This window comes from Armigeres subalbatus, chromosome 2, assembly GCF_024139115.2.
Source record: "Armigeres subalbatus isolate Guangzhou_Male chromosome 2, GZ_Asu_2, whole genome shotgun sequence".
Classification (NCBI taxonomy): Eukaryota; Metazoa; Arthropoda; class Insecta; order Diptera; family Culicidae; genus Armigeres; species Armigeres subalbatus.
Window position 1 is genome coordinate 426,455,062 of NC_085140.1, and position 26,458 is coordinate 426,481,519.

Here is a 26,458-nt window from a genome sequence, read left to right on the forward strand (position 1 = left end):
AATAATTTAAAGAGGATGTAGGGGAACGGTTCGCCACTTCATCTCATAGCTCCCATTTCCATCCCATCAAAAACAAAGCAATGCAAAGGAATTTGGTTTGTTTATTATTTTTGTGATTTTTTTCAGCAGTGAGCACGCATGTTGACAAAAAGAAGCGACGAACTTGGTGCCGTATTTCTTTGTTTAGCGATGAGATGGATATATGTACAGTGAGATGGAAATCGGAACAGTTCCCTTAGTTTGTCAAAAATGCTTGCTACTTACGTTACGTTTGAACACTCTTGGTTTTCTAAAAGGTGACGCTTAGATTTTGTTTAGATTACGAGATGTTACACAATAGTTTTGACATCAAGAGCATCCTTATCCTGATAACGCTTCTAGTCGGAATAGGCTCTCAAAATAGTTTTTGCTACATTCTCAATATTTCGAAGATACCGTGATTTTTTTCAGATTCTGGTTTTAATTCTTTCAAAAATTGACGCATTCGGGCTTTTGATTGATTATTTGTTTACAATTTAACTTAAAAAAAATATTTTCGATTCTTTGCAATGAAACTGCCATAGCATCTTTCCATGAACGAATATGTACAAGATACAGTGATGACTCGATTTTTAGCGTGTTCAAAATTTATCTGTCCCTGATTTCGACTACACCCGATTTTATGACGGTTTTGATAAGGTTTCTCCACAATCAACTTGAGTATTCTAGCAGTAATCTGCCAGAATTGGAAATGAACTATAAAAAAACAGCTCGTTTCCTACATCCAATTAGAAAATCCATCCTATCTATCACATTGGCAGCTCGTTAACCAAGACGGACCTCTCGAACCTAAACCAAAAAAAAAAATCCAACAAATTCCGCATGAACTCGTGGCAAGTGCAGAGGTATATTCGGCTTGCAGTGGGCGAGTGAGTGCATCAACATTTCCTCCCCCTTCCCTACATTGACTTGCATTCTGACGTGGCAGGCGCCAGTATGACCTTACAAATGAGATCACCAGTACTTGTGCATTGAAGATGTGTGCTAGTCCCAAGCAAACATCTGTTGGTTCCCTGTGCAAGAACAGCTGATCTGGTCATAATGGAATAGCAACTACGAGCAGTCAATCAAGTTCAAGTTCAAGTTCATACTCTGATTTCGTTAGTGTAAATTTCCTAATTTTATGAACATTTCTATTTTTAGGCATAAGCAAAATACTGATCATTCCCACGAAACTTGACAAAATTGCTGAAAGTGGTGTCGTAATAAACGATGCAACATATGTCAAGGCGCAGCTCCCAGATTAAGTGTTTCATATGGCTACTGCTAAATGACAGGTTCAAAAAATAGTAAAGAAAGATGTTAAACGTTTGCGTATAAAAAATTGGTTTGTATGGCGACTTTAACCTCTGGACTGAAAAGTGTATTTTTTTGTGACAACTGGCAATAATATCCAAGAGAGTTCAGTTTTGCTGCGTTGCAGCAAGCGTAAAATAACAAAAATGACAATTCTAGCCCAACATTTGAAAAGGGCGTAACAGCCAAAATTTATTCCTTCTGGTGCTTTGTCCACATATATACCTATATATGTAGAGGAAGAATCAGAAGGAATAAATTTTGGCTGTTACTCCCTTTTCAAATGTTGGTCTAGAATTGTGCGTTGCTTTCGTATTGAGTCGGGGCCGCGTCACGGCGATTGTCGAATGTGGTAGAGGGTGATAGCCACGTGAACTTGACTTTTTCGGTGGTTTTCTGGAGAGGTCACGAGGAAGTCGGCCTGGATGGGGTCACGTTAACTGGGCGCCGAAGATGAGCGGCGACAAGGCTGCCCAGAGAATGTTGATTCCTAATGAAATAGGTGGAAGCTGGAACCATCTGCTATGGCGTCTTCTTGCAAAAAGAATGGCGGTCGAGCGTAGGATTGACGGGGTCGAAATGTCGGTTCCATGGAATGGTCCTCGGCGGCGTCGTAGGACGTATGAAAGCGGCCGGGTGTATCAGCCAGAGGTTATGAAAGGTCTACGGAGTGGCTAACTCCGGGTACGTGAGGCCCACTAATCACGGGAACCAGCACTGTCGGCACGGAAGCGGCGATGACTCTCGTCGGAGCAGGTTAGTCACGTTGGTTCCAAGGTATTCACGGCAACCTAGCAGAGGTCAATCTTACTCTTTAGCAAAGGGTGTTAAAAACGTGCTTACTCAAGGAGCAATTTGTTTTTCTTTTAGATGCCACTCGCTTTATCGCTTCACATCAATTGGCTCTCGGTGCGTTCAACAGCACCTTTTCACCATAAAACAAAAACAACAATCGCTCTCTTCTTCCTTTCTCACATTCCACTGCTTTATTTCAGTGGAGCTCGATACCCACTCGGCACCCAGATAATTTATCGCACTGGTGCGCCTCGCGTATTTATGGGCTGCCCAGTGGCAATACGCATCTAATACAAATCGGCAGATAGAGCTTCAAAAATCAACATTATAATTTTGATAAGAAAATTATTTTGAGCTTTTTAGTGGGAAAATTATTTTGAGCTTTTTAGTGGAATGTCTTCACTTGTCATAAGACGAGTTAATACAATCCCATTGAATTCCACCACTTAATTGTATCTTGACGACTTAATTGTATCTTCAGTGTCTCGTACTTGACTCGACTGACAAGTGAACATTACAATGTTTGTCCCTGTTTTCCCGTAATCGTGGCTAGGATTCAATGGTAATTGTTACCCACCGGTAACAAAGTTCATCACTTAACTTTTTCAATGTTTCAACCAATAAAAACCGATATACCGAATCATTTTCACGCGCCGACACAACATTTACAATATGTACAAGCTTTACTGTTTTTACACAAATTCCGAACATGACTCACATTCGAGTGTCGCTTTTGAATTGCTATTTTAGCTTCATTTGTATAATTTTCTCCATAGGAGGTTGAATTCGTCTGTAATCTTAACCCTCAGTACGAAAAACTCATAGATGTTTAAGTTTTAGGGGGCTAAAACGCCAGTGTACGGAATATGAGTCGTGTTTGGGTTTGAGGTTTTCACGTAGGGTTACAGCTCCTGGACTTCATCTCATAGCTTCCATATTCATTCCACGAAAAACAGCAGTGAGCACGCATGTTGGCAAAACGAAGCGACGAAATTTGTGCCGTATTTCTTTATTTCGCGAAGAGATGAATATATGTTCAGTGAGATGAAAAACGATACAGTTCTCCTATATCGAAATAATCTTCATCTCAAAATAACTTGGATTTTTATACTTTCTATAAAAATGAGCCTAGGGCAGAATCACAATCTTGCACAATAAATAAACGATGAACGCATGGTTGTTTGTAAACCTCAGCGGATTGAAAGAAGTGCGTGAGTGTAGTTTGTGAGTGTGAGTGCATTTTGCACCACTCTTGCCTACTGTGTGTGAAAAAAATTGTTTTGCTTTTCCGAAATGATTTTAGGTACTCATTCGGGGTCCCAATCAATGGACAATTGAATATGGTGCCATGCATCAGTTTTACCGAGGGGCATGTACCTATCAACGGCATCTAAATTCTATATATAGATGCACCCTTTTAATATTTTCAAGTAAAGATCTATCAACTCTGTATTACAGGCTAAATCTTCAACTTATCGACATTGCAATACATTAAACAAAAGATAAAGAATAGGTGGATTATAACCTTTTCAGTCATGATTTATTAGAAGACAATTTATACATCCAATATAAATAAAAAGAATTGAATAAAAAAAACTGATTAAATATGTAAACATCCGAAAGTTTAATTTTCATCTCATGCCTCCTCACCCCAAACGGTAGCCTCGATCCAATCGATGAAGCTGGAAACTCTGGTGTAGATCGATGGCGTTGAGAACCCACACGCCGCACCGGTTGACGTTATTCCCACTATGTGGAACGTGCAGCCCTTCTGGTCGGTTACCACCTCCAGCGGGCCTCCGGAATCACCCTGACAGGTATCTCGATTGTCGCGCAAGCTCCCCGCACATATTTGACTGTCGATAACGCCTTGGGGAAATTTCCGTCGCACTGAGCCCGAATTCAGATAGTTGCAAGCCGACGCATCGAACACGTCCAGCTGAACCTTCATTAATTGGTCCGAGGATTTTCCACCTGAAAATATGATTTATGATTGAAGGACGCCATTTCGAAACAAAGTGCGACTCACCATATTCAGTGTGACCAAAACCGGTAGCAAGTGCCTGGGTCGTGTTTATCTCCCTACCAGCCCAAAGGCAAGCAGGGCGTAGCATTTTTGTGAACAGCACATCTTGGGCTAGCTTTACGAGGGCAATATCGTTGTAAGCCTGCTTTTGTGTATATTTCGGATGCTTGATTATTTGCTCCACATCGAAATCCACCTGGTCGTCGTCTTCGACAGCAAGGTCAAGCTCAGCCAGTCGGACCACGGTCGGATTATCAACCCCTTTCGAACAGTGCGCTGCCGTCAGAACGAAACGTTTGCTGATAAGCGAGCCGCCGCATTTGAATTCTATTTGATTAGTCTCCGAAGGGTACCCGAGCAATGCTTGGTGGGGGAATTCCCCGAGGCGTGCCCGTTCGCCGCCCACAATCAAATCCACTGTATTGGGGCACTTATAATCGTCGTACTTGATCGCTGTTGGCCGAATAGAAAGCGTTATCAACGTTGACGTTTTTACCGTAAGCTTCCGGTATTCGTCGCATTCTGAAGGAAAACAAAATCATCATGTTTAGGTTTTGAACTATGAAACACGGCATAGAATACTCACTCCTTTCTGATATACGTTTCCCATCAGGGAATCCGAAACCTACAACCAGTCGAGAATTATGTTAATCGCAACAATTTCAAATCAGACTGTAATCAACTAACTTGAACTATAGCTCACCCAGACTAAACACAAAAATACGGCAATTCCTGTACGCATCTTAGTAGAATACTGCCGATCATTCAAGGTTCCGTATGTTGTTGACTCGAAAACCTGTGAACGATTTCCGACCGCGGCACAGGGTTACAGCTGCTGCACGTTGTAGCAATTTTGTCCCATTTCCAGAGGAAGAAGCTCAACCCTGGATGGTGGCACCTCCTGTTTTGAGAGAGCAATGTGCGATGGTCGAACCGGTTCGCTGCTGATTAGACTGACCCAGCTGTGGACGAGTGCCAACTGTGGATGAATGTTTTCAATGGGATACAAACAATTTTTGTGCTTTTAGATGCTAATGGCGAACAAATTTGGCCATTCTTTCTTTTTTTTATTCATCAACTCTTTTTCATTCACGTTAAACTCAGATTTGGCAAGTGTATTGAGTAAGTCGTTTTCAAGAACACGATGTGATGTCTAAGCTCTTCATTTAACTCACTTAGGGGCGTTTCAACTATGACGTCCTCTACTTTTTGGGTTTTCTTGACCATCCCTCCCCCTCTGTCACGCTTTTTTGTATACCTAGTAAAATATGTACTGTCACAAAATCTTGGACCCCCTCCCCCTTAAAACCTGTGACATCATTTATGAACGAACGAAAGTTGAGCACGTGAGTTAATCAATTTTAATTTTATTTTATTTTTTCATTGATTCCAAATTAATCAGTTCTTGGTACACTGGCTGGATTAGATGTTATGAAAAGTTCAAATGGCTCATCTGTTCAAGTTCTGCTGAAAACATAATTATCAGAAACATTTATGATATGCATTGAAAATTTCTTTTGTGAAAATTTAAAAAAAGCTTACTGGTCTGTGCTTAGAAACTCAGGGATTGAGGATTATAAACAGTGTTAATGTTGTTGTTTCGGTTGCTAATCGATTGATTTTCGGCGAGAAACAATGTTAATGCATTTTCAATCTTGTATATTTTTTCGTCGAATTCACTGAACTGTATGTTAAAGTGTCAACCGTACAGAATGTTTTATGGCATTTTTTGATTGACTACTAAATTTAATTCAGTGATGTAATTTGATAAACATCTCAAGTTCTATATTCAAGATCAGTCTAGTGCTGATATTTGTTCGTGTAGGTAAACTGTAATGCTCGATGTACAAAGACGTCATCTTCGCTGTCTTTGCGGTATTCTGAACTCAGTAGATGATGCTTTGACCGGTTATTCCCACAACATAAACAAGAAACTTGTTGCCTCACACAGTGTGCTATATGATTGGACGGAGCAGATGTGTTTGGGTGCTTAAGACGAAACTAATTGGTGCTTGTGGCATTTTTGATCAGCGAACATTCTGCTGCGAATGCAGCGCAGTGTTTAAACAACGATCTACTTAGCATATTGGGTTTTTCTTCAGCAACTTCTCATCTGGGACTGAAAGAACTAATTCATTTACCTTAAGAAGGTGTCCCCTTAGTGGGGAAAAATAAACTTAGAGACGTCCTTCGTGACCGAGTGGTTAGAAGTGTTGGTCGACCAAGCGTATCGTGTGCTGTGAAGTGTGGAAAATTTTCTACTTATTCATTACTGCCAATAAAAGTATAACACTGTCCCATATGGACAGAAAATCGAGTAAAGATGGGACCGTTATGCTTGCAGCGACAGATTAGATGTAATGGGTTTTTGATGTTTTGTCCGTTCAACTTGTTCAATCGAATACAAATGGCCGCTTATAATAGAGCATTGAAATTCAATAAAACTTCGTGGCAAGAAATCTTTGAGGACTTAAATGCTTGTAATCGTCGAATAAAATACGCATACCACGAATAAAACCTTTTCCGGGAATGTGATATAATTTATAAATAATTGATGAATTGATAAAAGGAATCGAGTAAGAGAGCCTAAATTTTCAAATTGTAGAAAATCTAAAAAAATTTACTTGCGATTTTAGGTTTATGTTCAATTCTGTAAGTAAAAACTTCTATCAGAAGTTGAGTGCTGTTTTCATTTTGTGAATACAATTAAGCATCTATCTTTGATAGATGGCTTATACGGTCAAAAATATGTATGAAATAAATCTTTCAACACTAAGACTTGATTAAGTCCAAATGGTATTTTAAGTATTCATACATTATAAAACATTTACCTGGTGTAGTCAAATTTTCCCAAAACTAAACTAAAATGATTTCATACCAGTTTTCCTTAGGACGGAGAATCGAAAAGCTTACGCCAAAAGTTTATTTTTGAACAGCGCCTAACGGCTGTTGTTGTTTTCGCAACATGTCTCTGCGACCTTCACTTTTGCTTTTGCATAATTATGAACGAGCCTGGGTTGGGGGAACACCAAAGCTATTTTTTGTGCTGAAATGAAATTTATGAAAAGATTTTTAAATACCACAGATGAACGACTTTTACTGCACCTGAACGGCCGTTATACGCATAACTGTCCCATCTACATAGGAATCCTGACAAACATTGGACGAATATGCGTATGATTGAAGTGTATTATATTTGTATAGTAGTATTATAAATGCACTTGTTTTATTGAACTTAACTTTTTTTTTTAATTTCATTTCAAGCTGTTTATTGGTTAAGTTTAGTTTGTTCAGTCAACTTTCATTTAAACCGTAACCCGTAACGCTGGGTAGATACCTCTTCGTGGTGTGTTACGGGGTAAGTTCTACCATGGTCACATTGCCAGCTACAGGCACATCCTGACCCAACGAATACCTTCCCAATATCCATATCCCTAGTGACGGTACAGATAAGCGTGGCCAGGAATAGTTATTCTAATGCTTTTGTCATTTTTGTCATAGATTGAAATTAAGGACTACACCCACCTTGATTTCTCATAGCAATCTGGACAGAGATTTCAAAGGAAGCATGAGTATCACTAGTTTCCAGTCCACGAAATAATTTATAGTAATTTATTTATTTTCCATATTTCATTATACTTATTTTTCATATTTCACTATATTTATATAAATTTATAATATAAATTTATATAAATTTTCATTTTATCATGTATGTTTTAATTTTTCATTTTATATTATCATATTTTCATATTTCTTTAAATTTAACATTACACTTTCTTATTTGATATTTTATGTTTTAATATTTTTAAACTTTTATATATATAATTTTTTATTTTCATATTTATATAACTTCATGTTATTACACTTTACACTTTACACAAATGTTCATATTTTTATACTTCTGTATTTTTGAATTTCAAATTCCATATTTCAATCTTTTGTATTTCCACATATTTGTATTTTCTTTTTTCATGCTACCATATTTTCATATTGTTATAAATTTAAACTTAAATTTAAAATTTAATTCTCATATGTTAATTTTTTTGCCTTTCTTTTATCTTTTTTTATCTTTATACTTTCGTGTTGTTATAATTGAATTTGCATATTTACGAATTTCTATATTGAGCGATTCCAAGCAACAGCATCAAAATTTAAGAAAATTTTTAATTCATGATTTTCTATTGAGTTGAAACTTTGCACAGTTTTTCAATTTCATCTAAATCGTCATTTTTCGATATCAAATCTTCATATTGAGTCACGACTAACTTTTCAAAAGGGTGTATGTGAAAATGGTTCAAAAATATTTAAAAAGCTGCACAGCAAAAACGGAATGTTCGATTGTTATGATTTTTTCAGCAAAGTTAGACAACTAAATGGTGATTCTTAAAAAATGTGCACAGTAAAAAATTTTTTTTGTCTTTAAAATATCATTTTTGTCACAAAACTCAAATATCTCAAAACCCTATCTTTTTTCGAACGTAATTTTTTAGGGAAAACGGTCCATTATATTAGCTATCTACCATAAAAATTTGGTGATGGTAAACTAATAAACAAAAAGTTATGACATTTCAAACATTTCACAATTTTCACATATAGTAAACAAAACAAAATTTCCGTGTATTTTTTTTTCAAGAATCGCAGTTTGATGCTGATTTTATTGTTAAGGGCCTTGCGTGAGTTAAACAAGTTGTTTGTATGATATTCCATATTTATGTATTCATCGATATTATGTATATTATATGTATAAATATTATATGTATAAAAAAATAAAAATGAATTAATATTATCCTAAGTATTAAATTAAATGTGGCAGTTACACAATGTTGTTATAAAAACTCTAAGAGTTTTGGGTTTGAATTTTGGTATGGGTTATGATATCATGAAAACAGTTTATTAATACTTATTTTTTATTTATTTTTATTCAAATTTTTTAAAATATCGAACACTTTTGAATTATTATCAGCACAGTTTGAGTATAGTTTTGCTTTAATTTTATTTTCCGACAATGGAATGAAACAGTGAAATTTTTGGGTTCCTTGGATCGTTTTCGCGTTATTAAATTGCTCGCTGAGCTCTGAAGCCTTTATTTCGTACTCTTCAGTAGTAGTAAAACAAAATGATAATTTGGTTAAATCTTTTCTTTTCTACGATTTGCCCAATCAAAAGTTCTTTCGCAGTTTTAATTGGATGCTCACGTTCTTTGGCTAAACTTGCTCTTGTGGCCATGCGCTTTATTGTTCCTCCAATAGCATCACAAGGACCTTTGCCATGTGATGTAGCAAAAAATGCCATTCTGCATCAATTCCGTACATTGATTTAAATTGACATAGGCTCGAAAAATTCTTACGATTTTTGTACTGCGACGCTGCTCCATCAGACATGAAATATATCTTTTTGACTTCTTTATGCTTATCAACGCGTAAAAAGTTAATCATTTTTTCAATGAACAAGTTTACGGATACTGAATCGTGTCTTAAATCTTCGGAAATTATAATAAAACTTAAGTGTTCAATTTGCGTACTTCCATTAAAATAAATAACGAATGGATGAATTGTAGCTTGTTGTACGTTCCAGTGATGGGACTGCACTTCATCTTGCAATACAAAGCTGTAATTTTCAGAAAATCACAAATGACTAAAAATTCACCATTTTGTAATGTATTTTTCGTATTTTAAAAAGCTGGATTGTTCTGTTTTAATGAAATCGTGAGGGATTAAACTTTCTAATTTCAAGCAAAAATATGACACAAACTCATCTACAGGTTTTACAATAGTTTCTATGTCACACTTATCCGTGGTCACCCATTGCTCAAATATATTTTTCTTCAAACTCAGCGAATAAAGTATTTTCCAATGATGAAGAATCTGGACAATCCGAACAAGATCGTAGATAGCAATTTGATGTTGTATTTTCACACAAAAGACTACCAGTTAACATTTTAATATCCTTTGTTAAATTGATTCTTTTCAAACTATGTAAAATAAGATTAATATTCTCATGGGTTGTGCACACACACATTATGTGTTCCTGAATTGGAAAGAAGCTTACATTGCCTTGGCCGAAGGCTTGCAAATGAGGAAAAACCTATTTTAATATTATCGTGAATTTCCTTGAAGCGTGTGTACGCTTCTTTCAAAGTCGTCATCATTCATCGTTTTGGATTGCTTGACGCTTTCCATCTTTTTACTGATACATAATTTTTTGACCAGGCATAGCTCGACTTTCTTCATCATCTTCAAAATATTGAACTACTATTTCTTTTGTCTCATCTGTTAATGCAGTACTAGACCTAGTATTTTTGGTTGAAAGACAGTTATTCTTCAATTGTTTTGCCTCTTTTACTGTATTTCTATTGGTTTTGAACTCATCAATGGCATCCTGAATAGACCACGAACTTGGCAGCATCGACAAAATCAATAATTTTTCTTTCCTTGTCGTGGCTGCATTCGAGAACCTTTCCTTCATATTTATAATTACCTCATCGTAGTCTGTATTTTCCACATCATCAGGTCCTAATTTGAAGAGGTTTCTTCGTACAGCTTCGTTTATTTCACGGTATTTTTTCTCCGTAGTCCATCTTACTCCATTTAATCGGAGTCACTTTTATCCCAGCTATGCCCTCGTTAAAGCGTTCGATGTTGACCTTTTGGATACACTCATCTTCCGATTGATTTGTTGAAACAGATTTCGCTGATGGTACGGTGGCAAGGCTCTCAGCACTTAATACTTCTGGTAATTCCTCAGTTGTTGTCGATACATCTGGCAATTCCTCAGTTGCTGTCGTTTTCGAACTTCCTGCGCTCTGCTCAACCGATGATATACAGATTGCTCTTTTGTCAACGTTTAGACGGCAGGACGTGCAAATGCGTAAATTTGTATTCAATGTGGACATTGGAGCATAACCAGTCGCTTTCAGTTTATCTATGGTGCTTTCGGTGAGATTTCGTAACTCTTTTGAACACTTTTTTCCATCAAACGGCCTACAACAGTTGAGAAAGCGGCTACTCATGTTGTTCGTAATATTTCAATAAACAAAATCACTTTTAAGTTTTTACTGACTAGTTTGGTGTCATTTGCTTGACTGAAGAAAAAAATTCTATAAGATCTTTAACAACCTTAGTAGTAGTAATTTTGTTGCTTTTTCGTGAGCATTGTCATGGTATGTACCTATCATGCATTTGTTGTTGTTGAAGATACCCGTTTCCTCCCGATCATAAAGTCTATTCTCTAAGAGGTATATTTTTTGCAGGTAAACTATAGACGTACACGTGTATATAAATCTTTGATTTTGCAGCTTTTGTCTTAAAAATAACATTTCTGATATGTTTCTATCAACGTTATTATCAACAGGTTTCAACACTATTTAAAGAATTTTTCGCCAGTCACGTGCAATGAAAATTATGACACTATCAATACTTTTGATCACAACACTGGATCGTGTCTAAGTTTCTTATAGATGCTATGAATAATTAAATCAAAATATCATGAAAACAACTTGTTTAAATCACGTCCCTTAACAATAAAATCTGCATCAAACTGCAATTCTCGAAATAACTTACACAGAAAAAAATTTTTTTTACTAAATGTGAAAATTGTGAAATGTTTGAAATGTCATAACTTTTTGTTTATTAGTTTACCATCACCAAATTTTTATGGTAGATAGCTAATATAATGGACCGTTTTCCTAAAAATTACGTTCGAAAAAAGATAGGGTTTTGAGATATTTGAGTTTTGTGACAAAAATGATATTTTTAAAGGCAAAAAATTTTTTTTACTGTGCACATTTTCTTAAGAATCACCATTTAGTTGTCTAACTTTGCTGAAAAAATCATAACAATCGAACATTCCGTTTTTGCTGTGCAGCTTTTTAAATATTTTTGAACCATTTTCACATACACCCTTTTGAAAAGTTAGTCGTGACTCAATATGAAGATTTGATATCGAAAAATGACGATTTAGATGAAATTGAAAAACTGTGCAGAGTTTCAAATATTTTCGAAATGGTCGCTCAGGATCGACTGACATGCCCCCGTGGAATGCCTCTATTTTCATGTTGTTACCGGCGGGTAACAATTGTCACTAATTCTAAAACATTGATCACGGAAAATAGGGACAAATATTGTTATTCAGTTTCCTTCGATTTGCAACGGTCATTTCATATCGACGCGCATGGGTACGGGGCAGTCGATATATGCGCGTAGCGCACCAGTGTGCTACGTAGAATCTGGGTGCCGAGTGGGTGAACAGATCCACTGAACTGATGAAGAGCGATCAAAATGAAATCGATTGATGAGTTTTGGGCGGGAAAGAGCTGGAAAACGGCGTAAGTGGACAGTTGATGTTAACTCCTGATTTGAGAAGCATCTAGTAAAAAAGCAAATCGAAAGTGAAGAGGTTTTTTTTTGATACCCGGTAGCTGGCAGTATACGCACGTTTTTTTAATGATCCGGTTGCGAAAGGTGGATTAAAAACCCGTCAGTGAGTTGACGAACGGATCCGAGTCGTGTTTCGTGACATTTTTCGGCAATCCATCACCCGGTTTATCGGGTTGATAACCGACATCCAAGCGTATTTGGCTAGCCATAGACGCGCCGTAGCCGCTGCAAGCCATCCGTTGCAACCCGACCGTTGCCACAAACCCTGAAGTGAAAGACACTACGTCCGCTACCGGCGAGCTGACTGGATTCCACGAGCCTCGAACCAGACGACCTCCAACAAAGCCGCCATTCTGTTTCCCGAAAGACGCCATCGCAGCGCACCTCCGCTGGGATCAATTCCGTGACGTTCGCCAAGTTCCAACCCACGCTGCCAGTCTGCCCCGGAGGCATTCAGCGGTCATCCAGCCGACGATCGGCCCTTGGGGCCACTACCACGTTCTCCCGGCACCACCCGGTGCAAAGCCGTCATCGTATAACCGTCATCGTCGTAATCCAACGTGGCCGCCACCATCGCCTTTGTTTCGAGAAGTCCACGCACCGCCCCTTCCTCGCCGCCGATTGGCCCGGTGAAATAATCTCTCGAAGTTCTTGCCTGTCCGTGCAATTTGGAGCGTCCCCGCAATCGGACGATCGCTATCCTCGTTGTTGCTATTCCGACACCGATCCGTTCCAAAAAGCCGCCCTTTCGACAGTCCTGTGTGTGGATCCCAATAAAGCGCTGTTTGACCGTAAGTAATACGTACGATATAGGTTTCCCTGATCCGAAATCTCCCCAGCGTCCGTACGCCCTGAGACCCGGAACCCAAAAGAGGTCTTGAGCACCCGCCCCAAAGACTGCCGTTGGCTCTAGACCAGCAGTCTGGGGTTTGCTGCCGGTTTCCCTCCGAACCCGAGCTTTTAGGTTCCGGGGTCAAAAAGTAGGTCTTATAATGTTTTCGTTTTCATATGTTTGTATTTTTATTATTTAATTTTTTATACTTTCATATTTCCATGTTATATATTTTTGTGTTTTAATATTTTTATATTATCTTATTTTCAGATCTTCATATTGTCATATTTTCAAAATTTTATTCTTTAATATCACTTTTTATATTTTCAAATTTTCAATATTTTCATATTCTCATGCTTTTATGTTTTTTGTACTCATATTTTTGTATCTTCATTTTTTTAATTTCGTGTTTTCATATTTTTATATTTCCATATAGCAATTTTTATTGTCCTTTTATGTTTCTTATTTTCATATTATAAAATTTTCATATTTTCATGTTTTTATATATTTATATTATTGTATTATGTACCATCATATTTTCATGATTTAACATTTTCATAGTACACTTCAGAACATTCCAGGAAGGAAAGCTTCACAACCTGCCATGTAACCTTTATGCAGACGACGTCCTGGCACATGACCTGCTATCTGATACTCGTAACATTCTAAGTAATTAAATTCTTTACAATTTCCAGCTTCCTCTACAAGAGATGTACATCCTGAGTTAACTTCGGCGCCTAGTTGATGTTATATTCTACAAATATATATAAAATTTTATATGTTTATCATATTGTTATTCACTTCACTACATATTTATATACAACTACCAAAATAAGGACTTTAAAAGAACGCGGTGCGTATGGTACGGTATGTCCACGCATCCTTCTACCCCTGTAGATTCGTGATATGTATTATGCTGAAGTAACGGCTTGAACACGATACATCTCGAAGAATCATCTCTGCGGCAAACACAACGCAGTGGGCCTGGCCGCTTTGAAGTTTATGTCATACCACTGGTATGCTGTGAGCCTCAATATTGACAAGAAAAATTATTGGGCGTCATCTAACTCAATGATTTTCCAGGATGCTTTCTTTGTACTGGCTGCGTTTGTGTTCGATTAGATTAGATCAACTTTCATTTAAAAAACCTGATTAATCCACCTAGCGGTGTTGGTGCCTTTCTCGTGCAAAAAATATGAGTGGCTGTTTTTTAGCGTGTTTTGCGCATAGAAAATAGTATTTTGGCCATAACTTCTGATCCCATAGTCCGATCTGGCCAATTTTCAATAGCGAACAATGGGACAGGATTCCCCGTCGAATGAAACTTGTTGCGAGTAATTCGACCAATGCTAAGTTCCAAAAAGTGTGTCTACAAAATTTTGTACACATACACACACACACATACATACATACACACAAACAGACATCATCTCAATTCGTCGAGCTGAGTCGATTGGTATATAACACTAAGGGTCTCCGAGCTTTGTATCAAAAGTGATCATATAGCCTTTACGTATACTTAGTATACGATAAAGGCAAAAAGGCCGATCTTTTTCTTGTAGATTTTCGCTTTTTGGTTTCGAGCAGCATTATTTGTCTTTCGATTTTGTCTCATTCCACTAACTTGATGTAGCTCTGTGGTTATGCTCGAACACGGCCGTTGGATGTTGTACTAATCCGCTTCGGTGTCATGCAAGATAGCTTCCTTCAACTACACTCGACGGCTCCCTCACCAAACAGCCTAAATAGGCGAACAGAATTTAATTATAGAACATTTTGCCGAATAGGACACAGTAGGAAGTGAAATTTCTCACTTCTCATTGTAAAAAGTGAGAAGCACGAAGTGATTAGTGAGACGTCTCATCACCCATTTCGCACTACTCACTTTTCACAGTGAGAGGCTAGAAATGAGTAGCGAGAATTGAGACATCTCACTTCTCACTCCTAATTTTTCTCTTCTCACTGTGAAAAGTGAGTAGTGCGCAGTGAGAAATGAGTAATGAGACGTCTCACTTCTCACTCCTCATTTCTCACTTCTCATTTTTTACAGTGAGAATTAAGAAACAAGCAGTTAGACGTAGTAGCGTCTCACTGTTTCACATATCCCACCTCGTTTCTCATTTTTGGTGATGTTTTGTGTTCCAATCCCGTTGCGGCCATACAGCTTACCGATTTTTTTCTCAGAAAAAGTGAACGGAAATTATTTCCGAAAGTGGAACAAAAAAAAGAATATCACCAATAGAATGAGGGAAAAAAATTCACCACAAACTACAAAAAAAGATTATCCTACGACTCGAAAATCGCTTGATTTAGCCTGAAAATACGAAAAGTACAAACCCTACATTAACCATTTCGAGAAAATGATCTTTTCTGCTTAATTGCTTTTGCGAAAACATGTTCGGCCAAATGGCCCTTTCTGCAAAACGATCATTTCGGCCAAAAAATGATCAGTTCAGCCGAAAAACGAAAGGAAGTTAAATAATTGGTGCTTGACGAATCATGCTTCTACGGTGCGCGATGTTTCGTTCGTAACTTGTCGCAATACAAAGAAGGTAAAAAAATAGTGCTCGTGATTGCAAATTTCGGGAAGCATTATGTAGAGTACACATTAGATCGTGTTGTCGCTTATCAAGCAAAGCACATAATATCGAATCAATTTGAAACACGGTTCTCGTCTTCTTGTCTAAGACTCTTAGTTAAGTTAAATGTAAGGTTCAGCTGAACGTTATTTGCGTCCGTATGTTTCCTTTGGCCGAATTATTTTCCGTCTCTCCCCCACGGATTTTTTTGCCCATAATTTATATTTTGAGGGGGCGAAGAAAAAAAATTCGGGTAATTTTGAAGATTTTCAAAACCTTCTTTAACAAATACGAGGATTATATGAGTTTTCATAATTGAATATGTACGTTATGTGGAAGATACTGATTTGGATGGAGGTAACCACTTTCCCTTCGATGGGACTCGAACCCATGACCCTACAGTACGCTAGACTGGTGCTTTAACCAACTAACCTACGAAGGACCTCCGTCGGTCTTCGTAACCTAGCGGCTACTGAACGAGCTCGAGATTCCCAAATTGGACGTATAGTCAAATCACTCGCAATCCATTTCTCAAGCCAATACTTCCACATGTGTATAGTACACGTCCATATTAGAGGAGCATGAGTATTTAGAATGTCTGGCGGCTATACACATTCTTCATCAGCAACTGTACTGATCAAGTGAGGTTTTGTAAGCTATTTGCCAGTCGGTCGTCAAGCTCAGACCCGACCGCATTGCGTAGACCTCTAGTACATTATTTGAATTAAATATTTGTAATGGCCCAACTATTTTTAAAATTTTAAACGAAAAATCGAAAAAGTGATGTTTTGAGCATTTGTTTGATTTTGAATATTTTTTTCTGGCCGGTTCACACATCCATCTTTTATCCAATATCTACAACTTCACTGATTCTAGCAGTAAACTGAACGAAGTCAATATAAACCAAAAGATCCAAATGAAATACACTATCCTTTCATTCCTATCGCATTGGCAACCAAGACGTATCTCTGCCCTCGGATTCCAATAAAATTCCATTTGGACTCATGGCAAGTGCAGAGGTATACTTGATTTGCAATGGGCGATCATCAATTCCTTCCCATTCCCATGAGGTTGGAAAACCAATCCCATGCCTCATCTATTGGTTTCCTGTGCAATTGCGATTGTTCTATTCAATAACGGAACTTCGAAATGGACGGTCATTATGCTCATGCTAATGCGCGCACGGCGTGTGTATGGGGGACCTTTATGACAAAAAATAAGCATCGCCAAAATTTTCACTACGTGAAAATATAGCTCTTAAGCTTTCATTTCGTGACTATTTGAAAAAAATCTACCGAGGGGTCTCGAACAACTTTTTTTGTCTCCCTGAAACGGATCTTTGTAGTTGGAAGACCAACGATTATTATTTATCGCGTCCCATTTGAAATGAGATTCCTGGATTTTTTTATTCCAATAATCGTATATAAACTCAGGGGTACCGAAATTACCAAGTTCTAGTCTAAATTAATAGTTTGTTGGAGCTCAAGCGTCAAAGTGCATGACGAAGCCGAACTCGATATATTTATGTTATCCCCTGCAAACAGCTAAGAAAGGCTTGGATGGAGATTATGCTCTGCTTCGTCATCTTATGCACATATACACCCAATTCTTTCCCAAATATATACCAAAATTGAAACTTTGGTGGTAAATTTGATGGTAAAAAAATGGTAACTTGGCTTAGAAACCTCGCAGTTAATAACTGTGGAAGTGCTGATTGAACACTCAACTGTGAGGCGGCAATGTCTTAGTGGGGAATGTAATGCCAAAACGAAAAAGGAGAAGTAATGTAGATACACATAGTTCACTTTTACACTTTTTCTGTCGTATTTTTGATTGTGTAACTTCAATTTATCACTAAAAACTATCCAACATGCTCATAGAAATCCTTAATACCTCATTCAAATAGAAATCAGATTTCAATTGATATACGGTAAACAGATGAGCGCAAAAATGAGTCATGCTAAGTGCACAATAAAGGCAAAAATGGAAGTAAATATCTAGCTTTTAGTTTAAAATAAAATCTCTTCTGATTTCAACAAAAAGTGACATGGGTATAAAAAAAACTTAAAAATATGTACCGTATTTTGTTCTAGAGATCATATCCCTGCGATGCAAAGTTGATGAGAACGAGTGATTCATCCAGACAAGCAAATTCATTTTACTACAAATGTTGTGGCAAACATGCAAGTTTCTATGATATTGCACTGCGTGAGCTTGGAGAAATACTCATTCGAAACGATTATTTTCACTCGAAATTCATTACCAATTTAAAAATTAGTCCACTTTTCATTGTGTTGTCGCATTATTGCTATTTTGCTTTTGGCAATCACTTTCAATAACGTTCAATTATTTGGTCAAGCCGAATACCACCAACATAAAACGCAAACACAAAACCTGGACGATCAGAACCAGGGTAGTTTTAGAAGTTTTTGGAGAAGAGTTTGAATTTTTAGACACAAAAATCGTGCTCTAGGGATGACTCTAATAAAATCTAAATTGCCTAAGAGTTCAGAAAAGTTAACCAGTAAACGAAAATCAATCTCCTGCCCTATGCATCAAATGCATCTTCTTCTAAAAAGACACTTATTTTCATGACTCTTGGTACAACCACCAGACTTTGAAGTAATCGATGAGCTTTACTTTTATTCACCTATCTAGTGGAAAAAATCTAGCTCAACAATGATCAGAAGCGTAATTTAGAAAAGCTTTACTAATTATTAAGCCCCGTTAATATTTATAAAAACTCCATAGAATAAAATGTATTCCTTACTTTCAAAACCAAAAATATCTTTATAAAACCATCCCACATAGAAATGCCGAGGAAATGTCCAACCTAAACAACTACAACTCAAGCAACTACAATACAACTCAGCCACCTGCAGCATGGTCTTGGCATGCTTATCTCGGTAGGTTAAAATAGTTTTATATTATCTTGGAAATGTTATAAAAAATCATTAGGTTTTCAGAAATCGTTATGTCTTGAATTTCGGAATCCTGTCGTTTTTTGAGCTCAAACAATCAATTTGAAATTTCTCAATTATCTGGAATAATTTCTACGAATTTCGCTAATTTTCATTTAAATCCAAAAAGTATAAAATTGAAACTAAACAAACACTGTTAAAAATATTAGTGGGTTCAACCCTTGCGAAGCAGTATGTTTGATAGCCAAATGTTGTACTAAATAATTTTGGCTCCGTCATGCTTTTCCATATTTGAGCCTTTTAAATTAGGTTCAAAATTAAAGAACATGAAGAATATTCATTCCTTAATTCATGAAAAATAGTTAAAAAAAATAAATGACGAGTCAACTCGTGAGGGACTCGTGACTGGCAGCTGGTATTAGATTAGAATGCAGGTTCCATTTGGAAAGGAAAAGTAAGTAAGTAAGTAAGTAAGTAAGTAAATAAGTAAGTAAGTAAGTAAGTAAGTAAGTAAGTAAGTAAGTAAGTAAGTAAGTAAGTAAGTAAGTAAGTAAGTAAGTAAGTAAGTAAGTAAGTAAGTAAGTAAGTAAGTAAGTAAGTAAGTAAGTAAGTAAGTAAGTAAGTAAGTAAGTAAGTAAGTAAAGTAAGTAAGTAAGTAATAAGTAAGTAAGTAAGTAATGGTAAGTGGTAAGTGGTAAGTAGGTGAGTGAGTGGAGTGGGTGAGTGGTGGGTGAGGTGGTGGGGTGAGGTGGTGGTGAGGTGAGTGGTGGGTGGTGGGTGAGGTGGTGGTGAGTGGGTGGTGGTGGGTGAGGTGGGTGGTGGTGGGTGGGTGGGGTGGGTGGGTGGGTGGGTGGGTGGTGGTGGGTGGGTGGGTGGGTGGGTGGGTGGGTGGGGTGGTGGTGGGTGGGGTGGGTGGGTGGGTGGGTGGGTGGGTGGGTGGGTGGGGTGGGTGGGTGGGTGGGTGGGTGGGTGGGTGGGGTGGGTGGGTGGGTGGGTGGGTGGGTGGGGTGGGTGGGTGGGTGGGTGGGGTGGGGTGGGGGGGTGGGGGGGTGGGGGGGGTGGTGTGGGTGGGGGTGGTGGTGGGGTGGGGGTGGTGGGTGGGTGGGTGTGGTGGGTGGTTGGGTGTGTGTTGGTTGGGTGGTTGGGGTGGGTGGGGTGGGGTGGGTGGGTGGGGTGGGGTGGGTGGGTGGGGTGGGGTGGGTGGGTGGGGTGGGGTGGGGTGGGTGGGTGGGTGGGGTGGGGTGGGTGGGGTGGGTAATAAAAGTAAGGGTAATAAATAAATAAATAATAAATAAGTAAATAAAGTAAGTAAGTAAGTAAGTAAATAGTAAGTAAGTAAGTAAGTAAAGTAAGTAAGAAAGTAAGGCAAGTAAGTAAGTAAGTAAGTAAGTAAGTAAGTAAGTAAGTAAGTAAGTAAGGAAGTAAGTAAGTAAGTAAGTAAGTAAGTAAGTAAGTAAGTAAGTAAAGTGATTGTCAATGGTAGGAAATAGACCGACAAAAAATAAACGGAGCCAAAAAGAATTAGGGTAAAACGTACTATCGTTGTGGTATGCCCTAATGTTGCGGTAGTGTTAAAATAGTCTATTCCGGATATAATAGCAACGGAAACAAATGATTCACAGCAACTCTTCGAATTAACCACTAAAACACCTTTTGTTTGGCGAAATTTCATTCAAAATTATCAGAAATCAACCTTTTCCCTTAAAAATGCGTCTCTTTTGAGCCTATAGGGGAGGAGAAAACCGCCAGCTGTTACATAAAGAAAAATAGATTCATAGAAATTGCACACGGTGTTGTATAGGAAATGATGTAGGGTAATTGTACCAGTTTTGGCCATGTTCCTAATTTGGCCAGTTTCTCGCATAACTCGAAAAATAAAGCAATTTCCGAGGGTATTATTAGCTTTAACAGGAGATACATCCCTTACGATTCTTCGCTGTGAAGAATGAACGATAGTTTTGGGAAAATATAAATTTTTCAGGGTTGGCCAAATTAGGCACTAAGGTGGCCAAAACCGGTGCACTTCCCCTATATTTTTGGAATAAAACAAAAATTGAAGTTTTCTTTCAAAAATTCTTTGTTCAAAGGGTTAGAATTTTAAAAGCACATGAAATAAGTATGAAATCTCTATTTTTATATCAATTTTCAAAATTGTAAGACTGTTGTAAGAATGTTGTTCTAACCATACTAGAAGTGAACTTAGTTCTTTATTAATGGCAGTCTGCCATTTATTCCATTCATCGCGTTAATTGTTTAACTGAAAAATCTTCATCATGTTTACGATGCATTTTAATTCAAATTTACTATATCGTGTCATGTCAAATTACCATGTTTCTACTTTTTCTCAAACTTTTTCTAGGTGACAGTACTGATGAAGGAACCGCCCCTGTTATTGCGGTAGTGCTATTCCTACTGTTGTGGTCATAAGAAATACAGGCGATACCATCACAGTATCTCAGTTAAGGACTTTCAAAGAATATCGCAACGATAGGCAACTGCGTCCTATTATTGCTTTAGATTGCTTTTATAAAGAAAAATCAAAACTACATAAATAAGCATAATTGACGTAATATTGACGAAACTATTCGACTATTACAATGTAAAAAAAAATATAAAAGTTCGTTAAAATTTAATCATTTTTGGTTTGACGCGGTGCTTAACTCCTCTATAATAGATAGTTTTTGCCTACTGTTATTGAAATGAATGATCGGCTCCGTGGAGATTATAAAACGCCTGTCCCTAATAAATAGAGTGGTACAGAAAAAAAAACAAATATTTAATCGTAAAATAGGATCTTCTTATCAGCAGTTCGACAGTAAAGAATGTTGTTTAATAGAAGGAACCATTTGAAAATTAAGACATTAATTTTATTTTAATTCGAAAAATGGTTGTAAAATTCAAAATCTTCAATATGCATAGAATATCACTGTTTTGCATTAATTTATATGGTCAAAAGCGTGGGATTCGTCCCATCACATCAAACATTTTTCATCGAACAGTTTCTGGTACCGTGTGAGACTAATATCCGTACAGCATCGAAAACAGCATTTGCAATCATGCGGTTAGTTTAATTTTTATTGTGGCATCCCAGAAAAGTCTACAAATAAGTATTACTTAATGTTTTTCAAATATGTTCAGATTAAAGAGGTTTTAAATCCGTTGGGTTGTTTTTATATGATATTTGAGCCTACGAAATAAACAAAATAGAGTAAAAAAAAATCGAAAAAATTTCCAATCTGAAATTTTTATTTACCAGATCAGGAATTGTAAAGTTTCAAAAGTTTCAAAATCAAGCACGATTTTGCTTATGAGCACGGATCTTACCGCTAAGCAAAGGGAAGCCTCTACCACCGCAATTATAAGACGATGAAAAATTTGCAAATCAGTTAATCTTTTCGCGAGTTTAGTTGTACAAGCCATTATTGGTTGTATTAATAAGATCTCCTATCATGTTGTAAAAGGTCTCAAAATGGAACATATGTTGAGTGTCACTTATTAACATTACATTATTCTCTCAATCATAATTGATACCGTAATGGGGGGGTAAGAATGGGTCAATGTTTTAGCAACTTAGAATCGTTGTAGAATAGATGGAGTGTATTTGAAATCTGAAACCAAAAAATGAAATTATAACACTCAAATCTCACACCCGATGATAGTAATAAGGGATCATCAAAATTGATATTCTTTAACTAAAAATCCGTCGATATTCCACAGAAGCTGCGAAAATCGGTGCACTACGGTACTAGAACCATTCTTCCTGGTCAATGACTCGCGTTAAATCCCGTGGCATTCCAGAACATTCTTTAAGAAAACCGGATTGCTTTCCTTGGCCTTGCCGGTATGAGCAAAATCGAACAACAAAAAAAAATGTGGCGCCAGAAATGGCAATAACTAAGCATCGCATCATCGATTTCTGTGTTTGTTTTAATGAAATGGATCCGGGTTTCTGTTTTCGTTTTCGCTCCGGTGGTTCACTTTTCCCCGCGCAATGATAACACCAGAATCATTTCCCAAAAAGTTCTTGTGATTAGAATAAATTAGCGATATAGTCGATATGGATAATGTGGATAGTTTGAAAACACTGACTTAAGACATGTTAATCTTTGAATATTGATCTTTGTCATCATCAATATTTACAAAATAACAATGATTCATTCTCGAACAAGAAGTGTAGTAATCTGTAAATAATGTGATAATTAAACAAGTAAAGCAAAATGAGTCACATTCCGATACATCATTATTTCTCACAACCTAGTCTGGGCGCCAGTCTGAGCGATTAAGAAACTGGTTAAAATTTCGTTAATTAAGATACACTAATTATGATAATAGTCCGAAAAGTTGTGATTGGTCCTATTAAATTGAGTGGGCTCGACTAGTGAGGAGGACGCTTACGCCATTATAATCCGGTTCGTGCACGCTTAGTGAACCGGCTGCTGTTTTTTTTGGATTTAGTGTCATCCATATTGATATTGGAATGTATTAGCTAAACTAAGCCCTAGGCGACGGTTTTCTTTTTTTGACATGTTGACTCTAGAATATTTCTCTCGCATTATCATTATAAATTTCGGCTATAAGTTTGGTGAGTTTTTGACTAGAATGCGGAAGTTTGTTAGATGAATCAATATTCTTCAAAATTCGGGTACTGGTTTTCTATTCGTTAGGCGAAAAACGCACCTGGGACGCCATGACCAGGTGACTCAGAGATGTCATGGATTTAATACAGCTTCGGATTATGTGGTTTGCCAGTATTCCAGCTATTTTACATATTTTGTTGTTTATTAGAAAACTTAAGGAAAGAATTTGTAATTTGATATAGAACAAAACGATAATCCTCCTTCGAAAATTTGCAACTTTGGAATTATGCATGTGCGGAATGTCTAAGTATGAAAATCTTACACAGAACAGGAGAACACTTTTTTTTCTAAGACACATTTTAATGTTGTTTATAATAAAAATGGTGGTAATTAAGGTACACATATTTGATTAATTTTTAGTTATGTTCATTCAGTTTAAGGATTTACTTCTTATGATCTCAAAGTCTTAAATAATAACTGTAATATCCTCTTTTATTATATACTAGCTATATGTACCCGGCCTTGCTCGGAGTTGCCAGTTTGCTTCGCAGTTTTTTCACAATCGGAAAATGAATAAACCAATTGGTCAACAGTATAATTGTGTTTTCTTATTAATGCTTCATCATTTGATTAAAAGAAGGCGGATTTTATTTGACAACATTGAAGGGAGCAAACCCATTATCGCCTTATTCCGGGCAAACATCTATTTCAAAAGAATGGAAAACATCCACCGATGCCTTATTCCGGGCAAACGTCACATCCACGATCCAGAAGGAAACATATTAATCATTGCTTTCACTGGGCAAACCATGATTTCAATAAAGGGTTGAATTGATCGATAACTAATAGAGTGGGGCGCAGTTGTATGGAAAAACGCAAACTTCGTCCGATCAAGTGAGATCAAGGTTTTTCTGAATCGTTTTGGGACCCCAATCAACTGTGCAAAATATGGGCTCGATTGGTTGCAACCTCGCGTTTTAAATTTACATGGAGATTAGTATGGGAAAACGTACTTTTTTACATTTTTGTTCTTAGCGGCTTCAATTTACCATCAATAACGTGACTTAATACGTTAGCATATAGTCTGGAAGATGCCGAAAGACTTTGCCGAAGAAGGTACGTAGCTGGAAGGTCTACAAAAAATGTTATTACGTTTCGAAAATTGATTGATCAAACCATATGCAAGAATTCAATGTTTCTGCCAGCACGACCAAACAAACTATGGTTGTCGAAGGGCAAAACCCATCTTCCTTCTTGTCGGATTTTTTTCTTTGTAAATTAATTCCGGAAAGCTCCCCTTAGCTCTAAAGACTGTGGAAATCTTTTTCGCGTTGAACAGAACTCCAGAGGATGAAAAGGCGTTGGAGTTCATCACTAGTGTGGGACAAGAGACTGCGAACCGTATTATTGGTAGCTTTAAACCGGACAAAATTGTTAATAAAACATTCGCGCAAATAGTTGACAAATTCAAGATCCTACACGAGGAGAACAAAAACGTGTTTGCTGAACGACATCGATTGATTACAAGAAAACAAGAAGAAGGTGAATCTCTTGATGACTTTGCAATAGATTTGCAGAATATTGCGGAACATTGTAGTGTTGGTGCGGAGACTGAAGCTACTTTGGTACAATCTGTGTTCGTTGCCGGTATACGGAGTGATAAAACGCGAGAGTCTATGTTGCGAGATGCAGATCACAATTTAAATCTGGCTAAACTCTTGGAGAAGGCGAAAACCATTGAAATAGCGGCACTGGAGGCGCGTAAAATGTCGAAGCTGAGTGTCGATGCAGTAAACTATATGGGGCCAAAGAGTTCGTTAAGCAAGGTAGATTCGCTGAGTGCGCTGGCGGCGGCCAATCGCAAAAGGAGATTTCGAGTCATCGCGGAAATTATAAAGTCAGTTCGGACACCGTGTGCTACAACTGCTACAATAAAGGTCATCTTTCGTATCACTGCACATTGCCGAAAGCTAAAAAGCCTCGTTTTGGGTACCAACAGCCGAAGGGAAATACAGCTAGGAAGAGAGCTTTTGAGGAGCGGATAAACCAGTTATCGCGGAAGACCTGAAAATGAGTCTGGAAGATGATACGGATTCTGGCGAAGATCGTTCGACTGATGAGCTGATACCTGAAGAAGGTCAGGATAATTGGATGAACAAAGTATTACTTGGTAAGTCAAATAATTCCAAACCGGCTTTTGTGGAACTGAGCGTAGATGGAAGAAACTTGTTGATGGAGTGTGACCCCGGTGCATGCGCGAGCATTTGCTCGTTTGATACATAAAAAGAAAGATTTAATAGTTATAGACTACTACCAGATCAACGAAGCTTTTTTGTTATCTCTGGTGAAACTGTAAACGTGTTGGGTAAAATTAGAGTGCGAGTGAAAGTATGTGAGAAAATCTGGGCTCTATATCTCTTGGTAATAAAGTCTCCGAAAAAATTTATCTCTCTATTAGGCAGAGATTGGTTGAGCGTAATCTGGCCACACTGGAGAGATGTTTTTACTATAAATTCTCTGCGTGAAATTTCTAGAGATAACTGAGTGAAGAGTACCGTAAAAAAACTAAAAACAGAATTTGAATCTGTGTTTGATGATGATCTAACCGAATCGATAAAAAACGTTGTAGTGGATATTAGAATCGATGATCTTGCTAAGCCATTTGTTCATAAACCATACACTGTTGCTTTTAAACACAGAGAGGTCGTAGCTACTCATTTAGATGAATTAGAGGCAAACGGAATTCTTGAGAAAGTAGAGTACGCAGAATGGGCTTCTCCGATAGTAGTCGTAGTAAAATCTAATAAAAAGGACATAAGAATTTTCATGGATGGTTCGAAAACAGTAAACCCTCACATTATCACACATCACTACCCTCTTCCGATTATAGATGATCTGATAACGAATAAGAGCGGAGCTAAAAGATTCGCTCTTATCGATTTCAGAGGAGCTTATCAGCAACTTGTTGTATCGGAAGCTTCAAAGAAGTTGATGGTAATAAACACTCATAAAGGTTTG

General features: G+C 37.4%; 2 protein-coding genes across 5 annotated transcripts in view; both read right to left on the reverse strand.

Moving 5' to 3' along the window:
• The window catches only part of LOC134217890 (angiotensin-converting enzyme), a 531,134-nt gene that overhangs the window by 57,746 nt on the left and 446,930 nt on the right, over positions 1-26,458 (reverse strand). The window lies entirely within an intron of this gene.
• On the reverse strand, positions 3,649-5,031 carry LOC134217888 (serine protease snake-like). Its single transcript, XM_062696720.1, has 4 exons — positions 4,844-5,031; positions 4,743-4,781; positions 4,160-4,678; positions 3,649-4,104 (listed from the first exon to the last, which is right to left on the reverse strand). Exons 1-4 carry the CDS (start codon positions 4,896-4,898, stop codon positions 3,767-3,769), a joined length of 951 nt encoding a protein of 316 aa, XP_062552704.1. The 5' UTR covers positions 4,899-5,031; the 3' UTR covers positions 3,649-3,766.

Bases quoted from the DNA above. Each gene is read 5' to 3' on its own strand.
- LOC134217888 (XM_062696720.1), bottom strand. From the start codon at position 4,898: ATGCGTACAGGAATTGCCGTATTTTTGTGTTTAGTCTGGGTGAGCTAT. The intron at 4,782-4,843 runs GTTAGTTGATTA...GACTGGTTGTAG, and splicing joins CTGGGTGAGCTATAGTTCAA to GTTTCGGATTCCCTGATGGG. The intron at 4,679-4,742 runs GTGAGTATTCTA...GTTTTCCTTCAG, and splicing joins GAAACGTATATCAGAAAGGA to AATGCGACGAATACCGGAAG.